This window comes from Pezoporus wallicus, unplaced genomic scaffold, assembly GCF_028554395.1.
Source record: "Pezoporus wallicus isolate ANWC-B61680 ecotype Strahan unplaced genomic scaffold, APGP_CSIRO_Pwel_v1 contig_4012, whole genome shotgun sequence".
Classification (NCBI taxonomy): Eukaryota; Metazoa; Chordata; class Aves; order Psittaciformes; family Psittacidae; genus Pezoporus; species Pezoporus wallicus.
Window position 1 is genome coordinate 2052753 of NW_026637828.1, and position 14109 is coordinate 2066861.

The 14109-nt window shown below is 50.9% G+C and overlaps 1 protein-coding gene across 1 annotated transcript in view; it reads left to right on the plus strand.

The window, feature by feature from the left end:
• WDR90 (WD repeat domain 90) overlaps positions 1 to 14109 on the plus strand; it is a 36779-nt gene that overhangs the window by 19059 nt on the left and 3611 nt on the right. The window contains exons 25-40 of the mRNA XM_057408041.1: positions 851 to 984; positions 1081 to 1118; positions 1554 to 1610; positions 1688 to 1807; positions 2220 to 2402; positions 3931 to 4031; positions 4890 to 4992; positions 5953 to 6074; positions 6602 to 6761; positions 10628 to 10818; positions 11223 to 11391; positions 11687 to 11798; positions 12447 to 12618; positions 13124 to 13246; positions 13449 to 13629; positions 13875 to 14005. Of these exons, the coding sequence (XP_057264024.1) occupies positions 851 to 984; positions 1081 to 1118; positions 1554 to 1610; positions 1688 to 1807; positions 2220 to 2402; positions 3931 to 4031; positions 4890 to 4992; positions 5953 to 6074; positions 6602 to 6761; positions 10628 to 10818; positions 11223 to 11391; positions 11687 to 11798; positions 12447 to 12618; positions 13124 to 13246; positions 13449 to 13629; positions 13875 to 14005 (2097 nt within the window). The remainder of the gene's footprint in view (positions 1 to 850; positions 985 to 1080; positions 1119 to 1553; positions 1611 to 1687; positions 1808 to 2219; positions 2403 to 3930; positions 4032 to 4889; positions 4993 to 5952; positions 6075 to 6601; positions 6762 to 10627; positions 10819 to 11222; positions 11392 to 11686; positions 11799 to 12446; positions 12619 to 13123; positions 13247 to 13448; positions 13630 to 13874; positions 14006 to 14109) is intronic.

Here is a 14109-nt window from a genome sequence, read left to right on the forward strand (position 1 = left end):
GTCCCTGTTTGCACAGCTGGAGCAGCTCTACTCTGGAGCCAGGCTGAGAGAGCTGGGCTTGTTCAGCCTGGAGAGGAGAAGGCTCCTTAAGGGGAGACCTTAGAGAAGCTTCCAGTGCCTAAAGGGGCTCCAAGAAACCAAGAAAGCTGGAGAGGGGCTTTGGACAAGGACCTGTAGGGAAGGGACAAGGGGGAATGGCTTTAACCTGACAGAGGGGAGATTGAGATGAGCTCTTAGGCAGAAGCTCTTCCCTGTGAGGGTGCTGAGGCACTGGCACAGGGTGCCCAGAGAAGCTGTGGCTGCCCCATCCCTGGCAGTGTTCAAGGCCAGCTTGGATGGGGCTTGGAGCAACCTGGTCTAGTGGAAGGTGTCCCTGCCTGTGGCAGGGGTTTGGAACTGGATGAGCTTTAAGGTCCCTTCCAACCCAAACCAGTCTGGGATTCTATGAAGCCCTATTCCTATGTTGTAATAACACTCGGCACCAAGCACAGGCTGGGCTGCCAAAGCACCGAGCTTAATGAGACCCTCTGTGAACGAGATGTAGGTGTGATTTCTGTGCTAGGAACAGAGCCACCCAGAGAAGAAAATGTCTTGCCCAGTGTTCCTGTAGCTATTGAGAGCTAGTTTTAGATCTTGGGGGGTTTCAGCTCCTGCTTGCTTCTCCAGATGTGTGTGAGGACGGTCAATCCTAGGTTCATCAACCCTAGATCTGAGCACTTGCAGGTGTGTTGCTGGCCTCTGAGAGGATCTGCTGAGCTGTGTAGACACTGGCTGTGAGGGCACGGAGTGGAGTAACCACCATGCTGATAGGACAGGGTGGTGCTGAAGTTCAGTATGTGTTCTCTCCCAGGTGTACATTGGGCACTCAGAGCCAGTGCGCCAGGTTGCCTTCGCCCCAGACCAGCGGCATGTCATCAGTGTTGGAGATGCCATCTTCCTATGGGATTTCCTAGCTCTGCCTGAGGAGAGATCACCACCGACTGGGTAAGTGCTCAGTGCTGGGCAGAGTCTTCCCCTGCCTCCCTTTACTCCCCTGCCCCATCCTCACTTGGTGTAATGCCACTCTCCTGCCTTTTCCAGGCTTCATTCCTCTGAGTCTGTTCCACTGCTGGGACCAGGTGAGTTTGTCTCCTCCCATGAGTTGACACTGGCAGCTCTTCCACCACTGCTCATCATGGCAGAGGGTAGGGGTTGGGGTTTTTTTATTCCTTCCCTTAGGGATTTACACAGCAGTGGGGGGGGGGTAACCAGCTAATTAGCCCCAAAGGATGGTCTCTAACTAGCACCTCTCAGTAGGAGTCTGCCAGGGAGGGCATGTTCTGAGCAGAGCTGCTCTGGGTTTTCTGTTAGGTCTTTCAGCTTTTGCCTTCTGTCTTTCCCTGCCTCCATCTCTTCTGTCTTCTTTTTCCCTGCCCTCATTGTTCCCCTCCCTCTTTCCGTCCCTCTCTTTAGTGACATGTTTTACTGGTGGTCTTGGCAGTCTTGGGGTAAAGGTTGGACTTGATCTTAAAGGTCTTTTCCAACATAGTTGATTCTGTGATTCTTTCTTGAAGAGCAGAGGAAAAATGGCTTCTCTCATATAGGAGGAAGCTGGAGAAATGAGCTTGGAGGTATCATCATTGATCAGCCCAAGATCATGAGGGAATCGGGGATGAAGGAAATTGTACAAAACCTTTTATTTTCACAGAAGGCAGCTCTGAGATGCTGAAGGATGTCTCTGAGATGCCTCGGCAGGCAGTGCCTCTTCCATTGCTGTCCTCACCACCGTGTCTGGATGTCAGCTCTGTCCACCAAACAGGATGTCAAAGTAAGAAGAGATGCTTGCAGGAAAGGGGAAAAATAATCTTCTTTTAGGAAAAACTCCTTGTGTAGTTGAGCAGTATCCCTGGAGCCATCCCTGCCCATGATCCCCTTCCTGCAGGTTGACAGACCAGGCTGTGCTTTTTTTTCCCTAAGCTGGATAAAGCCAGCCACAGGAGTTGGACTTCAGCACTGCTTTATCCTCTGCTCTCCTCCATGCACTAAGCTGCTGGCACAAGCTTCTGTGAGGGCTACAGTAAATACCTTGTTTGACATACCCAGTAGGAAATGTCTTCTTTGACCTCCACGTGAACAGATGGACTGTTACACATAGCAGGAGGATGACACTGGCAGAAATCAAAGGGTTGTTCACACATGAAGCGGTCCTGAAGGACACGGTGGCTCTCTCCTCCCACCAGGTATCTTTTCCGAGTCAGACAAAGAGGAGGAAGCAGATTTGCCAGGCAGCAGCCAGATGGTGGCGAATGGAGACAAAGATGCGTCAGTCCTTGTGGTGGAACCAGTGAGGAATGAGGAGCTCATTGTGGTGAGGCCCAAAGAGAGGCAGGAGAGGTCGAAGTCTCCTGGAACATTGGCAAGTGGTAAGTCAGAGGTATTGCCATCTTGTACAGAGCATGACCCCTTTGGGACACAGTATGCACAGGCAGCTTGGTCTATCCCTGAAAAATAAAGAGCATTGATATGGTACAGATAGACCTGGACACATGCTCAGAGTTGTGAGGTGAAGGGCAGCAGCTCTGGGGCTTTCCCTTTGTGTGTGATTTACCAAGAGGAATCAGTATTGAGAGAAGCTCATGCTAGTCCCCAGGACTGCTTGTTTATTCTGGCTCTTTCCCTACTATTGCTTCTAGGCACACCAGAAGCACCTGTTCAGCTTGGAGCCAATATCATCTCTAAGTGGCATGTTCTGTTAAAGCTCTCCATGTCTCTATTAATAGATGTACAGCCCCAAAGCTTCAGCAGTTGGTGGCCCCCTGCCAGAGCAGGCAGGAGCTGTTGGAAAGCTTCAACACAAAACTGTGCCTCTACTTCTTCTATCAAGGATGTCTTTCTAGCAGAGTGGCTTATGCTTTCACAGCAATGTCCAGGGGACAGACACAGCATGGATGCCCAGAGGCTGGTTGCAGTGTGGCGTGGCTGAGCAGGGTGATGGGTGGCAATGGAGGTTCCTTGTTAACTCCTGGAAAGCTGGTGCTTTTCCTAGAGCCAGTTGTGTAGGAGCACATCCGATGCTGCAGTCTGATTTCTGCCTTGTGTGTGTGTATGTACACACATAGAATACCAGACTGGTTCAGGATGGAGGGACCTTAAAGTTCATCCAGTTCCAACCCCCTGCCATGGGCAGGGTCACCTTCCACTAGACCAGGTTGCTCCAAGCCCCATCCAAGCTGGCCTTGAACACTGCCAGGGATGGGGCAGCCACAGCTTCTCTGGGCACCCTGTGCCAGTGCCTCAGCACCCTCACAGGGAAGAACTTCTGCCTAAGAGCTCATCTCAATCTCCTCTCTGTCAGGTTAAAGCCATTCCCCCTTGGCCTGTCCCTACAGGCCCTTGTCCAAAGCCCCTCTCCAGCTTTCTTGGAGCCCCTTTAGGCATTGGAGCTGCTCTAAGGCCTCCCCTTAAGGAGCCTTCTCTTCTCCAGGCTGAACCAGCCCAGCTCTCTCAGCCTGGCTCCAGAGCAGAGCTGCTCCAGCCCTTGCAGCATCTCCGTGGCCTCTTCTGGACTCTCTCCAACAGCTCCACTTCCCTCTTGTGCTGTTGCCCCAGAGCTGGATCAGGACTGCAGGGGGGTTCTCCCCAGACCGCAGCAGAGGGGAGAATCCCCTCCCTCTCATGCTGCTCATGCTCTGGGGGTGCAGCCCAGCACACGGGGGAGTTCTGGGCTCAAGTGCTCACTGAAGCTGGGTCATAGGAAGCTGCTCATCGACCAGCACCCCCAAGTCCTTCTCCTCAGGGCTGCACCATCCAGTCTACCCTTGTCTGTGTTTGCGTTTGGGTACATACACAGCATGTGAGCAGCTCACAAGCCACAGCCTAGGTGCTGCTCCCAAATCGTTCTTGAGTAGCAGCATCCCAGAGGTAACAACTGTTTAATTCTCTGTGTGGCAGAACCCAGAAAGCAGACCACAAACCCCAAACCCCAGTGCTCCGTGCGCCCAGATTCCTACCGGCATTTCACTCCTTGCTTCAAGGCATCAGTGCTTCCCAAGGTGAGAATTGTACCTGGGCAGGTGGTGAATGCGCATTTTGGGGCTGGGATAGGTGGGTTTTCCAAACTATTTCTGGTTTATTCTGTTTGAAAGCAGTTTGTGAAGTGTACTCCTGGGCCTGATGCTCTATTACAAACTCCTCACTCACGATAGTTACCCTTTCTCCTCTACATGCGGCTCTTTCCAGACTAGTGGAAAGTGAGTTGTGATCAACTCTTTTTCCGTTCAGAAAATCTGCATACATTTTTATTCCAAACAAATGCAAATGGCATGTGCTATTGAAAGGGAAAGCCGAGTGAGCAGTGGAGTGATTCATTTCACACCCGTGTTTGCGAGCAGATGCGTTGGCAGAGCAGGCTGGGGAAGGCAACCATTGAGCGTGGGGAGGATGGGCAAAGCCCAGCTCTGGCTCTGTGAACAAACAGAGCAATAATAAAACAGAGACTTAACCTTTTCCTAAGCTCTCAGCTGTTCACTGTGCTTCTCTGCCCCTCTACCCAGCAGCCTTTCCCTTCCCCACTGTCTACACCCCAAGTGAGCAAAACCCACCAAACTCTTTGCCAGCAGGATTAGCAGCTGCTAATCAGTTGCTGCCAGCCGTTTGTGCCTCATCTGAGAGCACCTGTGCCTTGTTTTGCTGGTGCAGTCTCCCTTTTGTATGTGTAAGTGTGCTTTGGTACTCATCTGTTGATGTGTTGAACCTGAATGCTGTGAGTGCTGGCATGAATTTGGGTGTTGTGTGTAGGACAATGTGTGTGTGTGCTTGCACTCAGGCTTTTTCTCATGTGGGTGTTGAATGCACCTGCCTGGGCCATTCCTCTAGAGCTTATTTTAAACCAATGTCTATTTTTCTTGCAGAGTTTCTTACCTCCTCCAACTGGCAGTGAGGTCTTGAAGCTGAAAGCAGTGATCGGCTACAATGGGAATGGCAGAGGGAATATGGTGTGGAACCCAGACACAGGTACACCAGGAAGGCTCTGGAGGGGTGGGAGACATGTGCACTGTTCCAGGTTATGATCTTCTAGCTTTTGGGTTGGGATCTTTGCTTTAACACAGAGGTTCTTTGCATTACTAAAATGCAGTAACAGGATTGGAACTGGATGATCTTTAAGGTCCCTTCCAATCCAAACCAGTCTGTGAAACACTGGCACATGTTGCCCAGAGAGGTGGTGGATGCACAGTCCTTGAGAGGTTCAAAGTCAGACTGGATGTGGTTCTGGGCAACCTGATCTAGTTGAAGATGTCCCTGCTCATTGCAGGGGGGTTGGACTAGGTGACCTTTGAAGGTCCTTTCCACCCAAACTACTGATTCTCATTCTTCTATGAGGTCCTTTTTCTGGCAGGACAATGAGGAATGGATTCAAGTTAAACAAGGGGATACTTAGATTTTATCTTAGGCAGAAGTTTTTCCCTGTGAGGGTGCTGAGGTGCTGGCGCAGGGTGCCCAGAGAAGCTGTGGCTGCCCCATCCCTGGCAGTGTTCAAGGCAAGGTTGGATGGGGCTTGGAGCAACCTGGTCTGGTGGAAGATGTCCCTGCCCGTGGCAGGGGGTTGGAGCTGGATGAGCTTTAAGGTCCCTGCCAGCCCAGACCAGTGTGGGATCCTTTGCTACTGGCAAATGTTAGCTGAGACAGGCAGGTCAGGCTTCAGTTGTTGAGTGGATAGAGCAGAAGGGAAAGCTTTCACTAAGACCATCTTTCCTCCTTCCTGTAGGCTGGAGGGATGCCCAGCAGCTTTGCTCAGGTTAGGGGAAGGGAGATTTTACTCCACCCCCAACCTGATGGGCAGGATGCTGACATGCTGTGTTTCTACACAGTCAGCTTTTACCTCTTAGCAAAACCCAGAATTTAACTGAATTGTGAGGTAGTGGGTGCTCTATGTGAAGCCTTTACGTGAAAACATCCCATTTCCTCCTCCGCAAGGCTTCTTCGCTTACACCTGTGGCTGCATCATCGTGGTGGAAGACCTGCACTCGGGATCACAGAATCACTGGCTTGGCCACGCAGAGGAGATCTCCACACTCACTGTCAGCCATGATGCCCAGGTAGGAGAAACTTCTGCTACCCCAGGCTGGGTTTTGTCCATGTCGCTTTGGGATAATGGAATGTTACAGGCTTAAAGCCTGTTTGTCTGTTCCTCCTTCTGTGTGGAGACCTGGGATTATGGAAATGCAATGAATGGTTTTCAAAGAATCATAGAATCAACCAGGTTGGAAAAGACCTTGAAGATCAAGTCCAACCATTCCCCAGCACTGCCAAGGCCACCACTAAACCATGTCACCTCATCTACATGGTTTTTGAACACTTCCAGGGATGATGATTCCACCACTTTCCTGGGAAGCCTGTTCCAATATTGGAGCCTCATCCCTTGTTCTGGCTCAGTAGTGACATTAAAGGCTGCTCCCTCCCTCCTGGTGATGGTCCATTCCCTCCTGCCATCAGCTGACAGTTGTTCTCACAGGATTTTCCATGTGCCAAACATCACTTTAATTTGAGACTAATTGTTTCTAAGACTAACAAAGTATCTCTAATTACTTACCAAGGTTTCAGTGACAACATATTGTTCTGTTAGGTTCTTGCCTCTGCCTCAGGAAAGAGGGATGGAGACTCCTATTGTCAGATCTGCATCTGGAATGTCCCAGATGGGCTTTGCACAGCAAGTCTCTTCCACCATGAGACCCAAGTGCAAGCCATGGCATTCTCTCAGGATGATCGATTCCTTGTCACCCTCGGTGAGTACGCCCGTAACATGAGGTGTGGGACACCCTACAGCAGACATCTCGTGGGAGGGTGATGCTATAACTGTGCAAGACCGTGACACATGCACCAGGCTTGTGGCTATGAAGTTGTTCCTTGGTAGCCTTGGGGCAATGCATAATGCAGCATGTAATACTGGAGGTGATCTTGGATCTTCCTGGGAGTGATCACCTGCAGGGGCACTTTTTCCAGCTGAGTGTGGTCCAGGACACTGTCACCAGTGTTTCAAGGGGAAGCATGTATCCTGTGCATGAATATGGAGCTTCCCCAGCTCCCCTTCAGTCCTTTCTCATTGCCCCAGCTAGCTAGTTTTCCTTCAAGTTACAGCTTGCTTCTGGCTCACAAGTCCTTGTTAAACCTGTATAAATAGTTTCCAGTTACTATATATAGTGTCCAGGGGGAAAAGCCTTCTTCTGGTCTTATTGCTGCTTAGGTGGCATTGCATAGAAGTTGCCAGGCTTCAAACTGTGAGCCCTCTGCCAGGCAGCAGTGCCAGCACTAGATGGACACTCAAGCTGTCTGTTTAGTTTAGGCAGGGGGCATTTGAAGGACAAATATGCAATTAGTAAGCTCTTGTTTTGCATGAGACAGGACCTGTGGAGCAGGCAACAGGCTTACTCTGGGCTGGTGAGTCTGCCCTTGGAACAAATCAGCCTTTGCTGGAGAGAAAGAGCTTTGTGCTCTCCACGGAGCAGTGTGGGAGAGCAGCCTCCTCCTCCAGCTCCGGTCTGGGCTGCAGAGGAGAGAAAAGCTGGGAGTCTCCACTAAACTTGTGGACCTTGAGCAAGGCAGCAGGGAGCACTGTGCTCCGGAGCTGTCTGGGAGCTGGGGATGTGACTCTCCAGGGCAGCCTTGGATGCAGCGATCACGAGATGCTCGAATTTGAGATCCTCAGGACAGTGTGAAGCAAACTCACTGCACTGGACTTCAAAAGAGCAGACTTTGGCCTCTTCAGGAACCTGCTTAGGAAGGTTCCGTGGGATACAGCCCTAGAGGGCAGGGGGGCCCAAGACTCTTGGTTGATATTCAAGGATCACCTGCTACAAGCTCGGGAGTGCTGCATCCCAACTAGAAGGAAGTGCAGCAGGAGGGCCAGGAGACCTCCTTGGATGGATAAGGAGCTCCTGAGGAAAATTCAAATGAAAAAAGAGGCTTATAATAAGTGGAAGCAAGGACAGGTGGCGTGGGAAGAGTACAGGGATGTTGTCCGGGAAGCTAGGGACCAGGTTAGGAAAGCTAAGGCCCAGTTAGAATTAAACTTAGCTAGAGGTATTAAGGATAACAGGAAAGGATTCTACAGGTACATAGCAAATAAAAAACAGACAAGGGAGAATGTAGGCCCCCTCAGGAAGCTCTCAGGAGAACTGGCTACACAGGATTTGGAGAAGGCTGAGGTTCTGAATGACTTCTTTGCCTCGGTCTTCACTGACAAAGGCTCTGACCACACCACCCAAGTCTTGGAAGGCAGATGCAGGGACTGTGAGAATGAAGACCTTGGGCCCACTGTAGGAGAGGAACTGGTTCGAGACCATCTTAAGAACCTGAACGTGCACAAGTCCGTGGGTCCTGATGAGATCCATCCGTGGGTCCTGAAGGAGCTGGTGAATGAAGTTGGCCATCTTATTTGAGAAATCATGGCAGTCAGGTGAAGTTCCCGATGACTGGAAAAAGGGAAATACAACCCCCATTTTCAAGAAGGGGAAATTACAGACCAGTCAGTCTCACCTCTGTGCCTGGCAAAATCTTGGAGCAGATTCTCCTGGATGGCATGTTAAGGCACATGAAAATCAACAAGGTGCTTGGTGACAGCCAGTGTGGCTTCACTGAGGGGAAATCCTGCCTGACCAACTTGGTGGCCTTCTATGATGGGGTTACGGAACTGATGGACAGGGGTAGAGCAGTTGATGTCATCTACCTGGACTTGTGTAAAGTGTTCGACACTGTCCCACATGACATCCTTGTCTCTAAATTGGAGCGACATCAATTTGATGGATGGACCACTCGGTGGATAAGGAGCTGGCTGGATGGCTGCACACAAAGAGTTGTGGTCAATGGCTGGAGACCAGTAATGAGTGGTGACCCTCAGGGATCGGTGTTGGGACCGGTCTTGTTCAACATCTTTGTCGCTGACATGGACAGTGGGATTGAGTGCGCCCTCAGCAAGTTTGCCGATGACACCAAGCTGTGTGGTTCAGCTGATAGGCTGGAGGGAAGGAATGCCATCCAGAGGGACCTTGACACGCTTGTGAGGTGGGCTGATGCCAACCTCATGAAGTTTAACCATGCCAAGTGCAAGGTCCTACACCTGGGTCAGAGCAATCCCAGGCACAGCTACAGGTTGGGCAGAGAAGAGATTCAGAGCAGCCCTGTGGAGAAGGACTTGGGGGTGTTGGTTGATGAGAAAATGAACATGGGCTGGCAGTGTGCGCTTGCAGCCCAGAAAGCCAACCGTATCCTGGGCTGCATCAAAAGGATGATGGAGCTAGGTTTTTTCAGTGATGTCCAGTGACAGGACAAGGGGCAATGGGTGTAAACTGGAGCATAGGAGGTTCCACGTGAACATCAGGAAAAATTTCTTTACTGTGAGAGTGACAGAGCACTGGAACAGGTTGCCCAGGGGGGTTGTGGAGTCTCCTACATTGGAGATATTCAAGGCCTGCCTGGACAAGTTCCTGTGTGATGTACTCTAGGTTACCCTGTTCTTGCAGGGGGGTTGGACTAGATGATCTTCTGAGGTCCCTTCCAACCCTTGGGATTCTGTGACCAGAAGGTCGAAGGAGGTGATCGTGCCCCTCTGCTCTTGTGAGACCTCACCTGGAGTATTGTGTGCAGTTCTGGTGTCCTCAACATAAAAAGGACATGGAACTGTTGGAACAAGTCCAGAGAAGGACCACGAGGATGATCAGGGAACTGGAGCACCTCCTGTATGAAGACAGGCTGAGGAAGTTGGGGCTGTTCATCCTGGAGAAGAGAAGGCTGTGTGGAGACCTCATAGCAGCCTTCCAGTATCTGAAGGGGGCCTATAGGGATGCTGGGGAGGGACTCTTCATTAGGGACTATAGTGATAGGACCAAGGGGTAATGGGTTAAAACTTAAACAGGGGAAGTTTAGATTGGATATAAGGAGGAAATTCTTTCCTGTTAGGGTGGTGAGGCACTGGAATAGGTTGCCAAGAGAGGCTGTGAATGCTCCATCCCTGGCAGTGTTCAAGACCAGGCTGGACGAGGCCTTGGGTGATATGATTTAGCATAAGGTGTCCCTGCCCATGGCAGGGGGGTTGGAAATTGATGATCTTAAGGTCCTTTCCAACCCTAATTATTCTATGATTCTATGTTTGCCATCACCAAAGCTGGTGCCTTCTGCCACCCAGATACAGTGGCTTCCATTCAGGTCAGCTCCCATCTCAGCTGTGACCTCAACAGAGGTCTGATTTCCAGATTGTTGTTCTCCTTGAGTGCACAGTACTACTGAAGGGCTTGTGTGGGGCACACATGAGGTGTGCAGTAGCTCATGAGGATGTAGAAACAGCAGGAAACTTGCTCTTGCCTTGAAATCCTTACTGAGCGCTGGCTGCAGACCCTCTGCTGGGCCAGATTTGCTACAAACTCCACTGTGAAGTGATAGTTATATCTGTCCTCAACTTGGATAAGGACCCATCACACTGTGCAGCTTTTGCTGAGTGTGCAAGAAGCCGTGTCCACTCCTGGGATGGTGTTTGCAGCAGTCATCTCCGAACAACAGGATGAGGGAGTGACACAGCTGATGCAAGAGCACAGTGCATATGCTGTGAGCAGCCTGGGGCTGCAGAATTTCCTCCTACTCTCTTTCATGTTCTACCTAGGGGATTACAGCGATCAAACCATTGCTCTGTGGAACACCTACACTTACGAACTCATGTGGTCAACTTGTATCTCAGAGCCAGTCCATGACGTGGCTTTTAGTCCTTTTTCTCACAGAGAACTGGCCTGCGTGGGGAAGGGAACTGTGATGTTCTGGCTGTTGGAGCAGCAGGGAGCTGATGTCCACCTCAAGGTAAACCCCAGTTTTACCTTCTTTTATAATTCGTGATCACAGAATCATAAAATAGTTTGAGTTGAAAGGGAACTTAAGATCATCCAGTTCCAAACCCTTGCCATGGCTGGAACTAGACCAGGTTGCTCTAAGCCCCGTCCAACCTGGTCTTGAACACTGCCAGAGATGGATCATTTACCACCTCTGACTTCTTTCCCAAGCCCCTCATTGAGTGTGATGTAGGCTCTACCCCCGGAGTCTGTAAGAGCTGATGATTTCTCTTAAGGAGATGATGTTGGCTGGTCATTAGTGGCTTTCAGTTATATTTGAATTATATAATACATGAATTTAGGAGGGGAGGAGGGTTATTTTACCTGATCTAGGTAAGCACCATATTCTCTTTGACACTGTATGTGCTCCTGCAGGTTCATCGTGCCCCTGCCCCAGATGTGCTGGGGCCAGTGGAGCTGACCTCTCTCTGTTATGGCGCTGACACTCTTCTTTATAGTGGGACCAACTCAGGCCAGATCTGTGTGTGGGACACTGAGACTAATTGCTGCTTCATGACATGGGAGGCCGACGAGGGCGAGATCGGTGGGTGCAGGTGCCCTGGGCATTTCTTGAGGCTGTAAGAAGGAAAGAAGCATTGAGCTTGCAGTCCTCCAGTTTCAGCTGTGCTTGGAAAATGAGTTTGATGTGTCAGATGCAGGGTGCATGGCGTGGTGATGGCTCTGTGTCCTGGGTTTCCTTGGGGGGTTCACCTCTAGTCTGTAAAAACACTGCCCTGCCCGAATGAATCAGTGGCGTGGCTGTGAGGAACACACGGTGGGTGATGGCTGGGAGCAGTGGATGTTCACAGGTGCCCTTTGTCCCCTCCATGGTCTCCCAGGTGTGCTGGTGTGTCGGCACAACAGGCTGCTGAGTGGCAGCAACGTGAAACGCATCCGCCTGTGGGCAGTGGCTGCTGTGCAGGAGCTGAGGCTGAAAGGTCCCGATGCCAGGTAGGAGGTGGTGGCCCTTGTGCCTGTCTCACCATGCTCTGGAGATGCTCTTCCCCTCATCCAGCCGCTCCCTGGACCTGTCTGAGAGGTGGCTTTTCACGGACAGACATCAGCTCTGCCTGCAACCACGCTGCTCCTGTTGCTCTTCATCCTTAGCTTTTCCTGTCCATGCTGTGACTACTGATGCTTTCTGTCTGGATCTTTTTACTGAACTTTTGCCACAGGTAGCTGAACCCTCTTAATACTGGAAATGGGTGGAGTTTGGCATGCCTGAAGTTTGTGTCAGTGATTTGTAGGAATTCCTGGTGAAATAGGAACTGGTGAAAATACATTGCTTCTGTTTCTTCTCTCACACTGCTGCATCCCCTTTTTTTTTAATTTTCTTTCCTCTTTTTTTTCTTCCTTCTCTTCCTTCTTTCTCTCTTCCATTTCTTCCCTCTCTTCCATCTCTTCCTTATTCTCTTATCTTCCCTATAAAAGATGGTTGTAGTGCAAATGCAAGAGTAGTCACTGTTAATGTAGAGGAGCCCCTCACTGAACCATTTACCTGCAAACACATGACTAGGCTCACTGGAAAGTTGCATTTAAAGGAGGCAGTGGCCATTTCAACATTTGAGCCCGTTCTTCTCGTGTCCTCCTCTCCTCCAGGTCTAACTTGGTCCTGTTAGAACATGAGATCACCCTCGACGGGACGATAGTCAGCGCAGCCTTTGATGACTCTCTGGAAATGGGAATTGTGGGCACCACGGCAGGAACCCTGTGGTACATCAACTGGACGGAGAGCACAAGCATCCAACTGATCAGCGGCCACAAGAACAAGGTTAGAGGTGGTTTGCCCCACAGAGCAGCAAGTGCTGTGTGTGCTGCCCGTGCCCTGGGAAGCACGTGTGGGCTGCAGCAGCACTCCCTGGTCTGGCCATTGGAGAGGTCAAGGAGCTGCAGGGCTGATGGGATGGCATGGAGGAGTCTACGGGGAACTGTGCACACTGAGGAGTCCAGCCTGAAGAAGTCTGAGCTCATCCATTCTTAGTCCTCAGTGTTCAACAGTCTCAGGCTGGGAGCAGCTGTGGGCCTTTCTGCTGGAGCACAAAGATGCAGTTTGCAATCACTAAGGCTTCATTACTGAGTACTGCAGTTTCTGTTTGCCAGCTGGACATCCATAGTGAATAACATTTGCTTTGCCAAAGCACAAAACCAAATCACCCAACTCTCTTTGTCTTTAGGACTTCTTGGCTGATGTTTCCCATGGGAGAGGTCCTGGAGGGGATGAGAGGGGGAGAGGAGCATCTGTAGATCCCTGTTCCCCATCTTGTTTCTTGCTGTAGGTGACTGAAGTGTGCTTCAGTCCTGATGAGACTCACTGTGCAACGTGCGGGGAGGACGGTAGTGTGAGGATCTGGTCTCTGGGCAGCATGGAGCTGGTGGTACAGTTCCAAGTGCTCAACCAGGTAATTGTAGTACATTAAGTTCTTCCTCCTGGCAGAGGGCACAGGAGGAAGGAATCCTTGCTTGGGGTTGCAAGGACTGCTATGTCCTCACGGAGGAGATAAAGCTGGGGAAATACTTGTAGGTGGAGCCTGTAGTGCACTGGACTGCACAGTCCTGCTGTCCTTACTGTGTCATCAGGTCTCTGCCCTGGTTCCTTTGCAGAGCTGCCAGTGCCTGGCCTGGAAGCTTCATCCTGTCGTTGCATGGGGAGCTGAGAGCCAGCACGTAGTGTCAGGGTACAGTGATGGCACCATCCGTGTGTTCAACATTTCCAGGACAGAGCTGGAGCTGAAAATGCAACCCCATGCCGTAGCACTGACCGCGATTGCCTACTCCACAGATGGTGAGGCTGCCTCTCACACGAGTGTGGAACATGGCTTGGTTGCGCCCGGGTTACCCTGACCTCCAAGTGCTCTGCACACCATCAACCTGCCCAAAAACATCTCATCATACCCAGCCCTGACTCAGTTGTTCCCAACCTTTCACAGTGTTTTGGGACATTGGTATCCATGATCTCAGACCTTTCTCCTGTGAGCTTTTTCTTCTCCTACGAGAAGTGTCACATTCTTTTTCTCTCTCTACCCACAGGAGAAATGATCTTATCAGGGGGCAAAGATGGGCTCGTGGCTGTCAGCAGCCCTCGCACTGGAATGACCATCCACGTCCTTGCTGACCACAAAGGCTCCCCCATCACTGCTCTGCAGTGCACCATGAAGCAGGTGAGACCTCACCTTTGCCCTGGCCCTGTGCAGCAGCAAGTCCCTGTGGATCACTGCACAGCCATGTCAGTCAGTGAGTCTGCTTCTTTGTCCCTTGTTTTTCC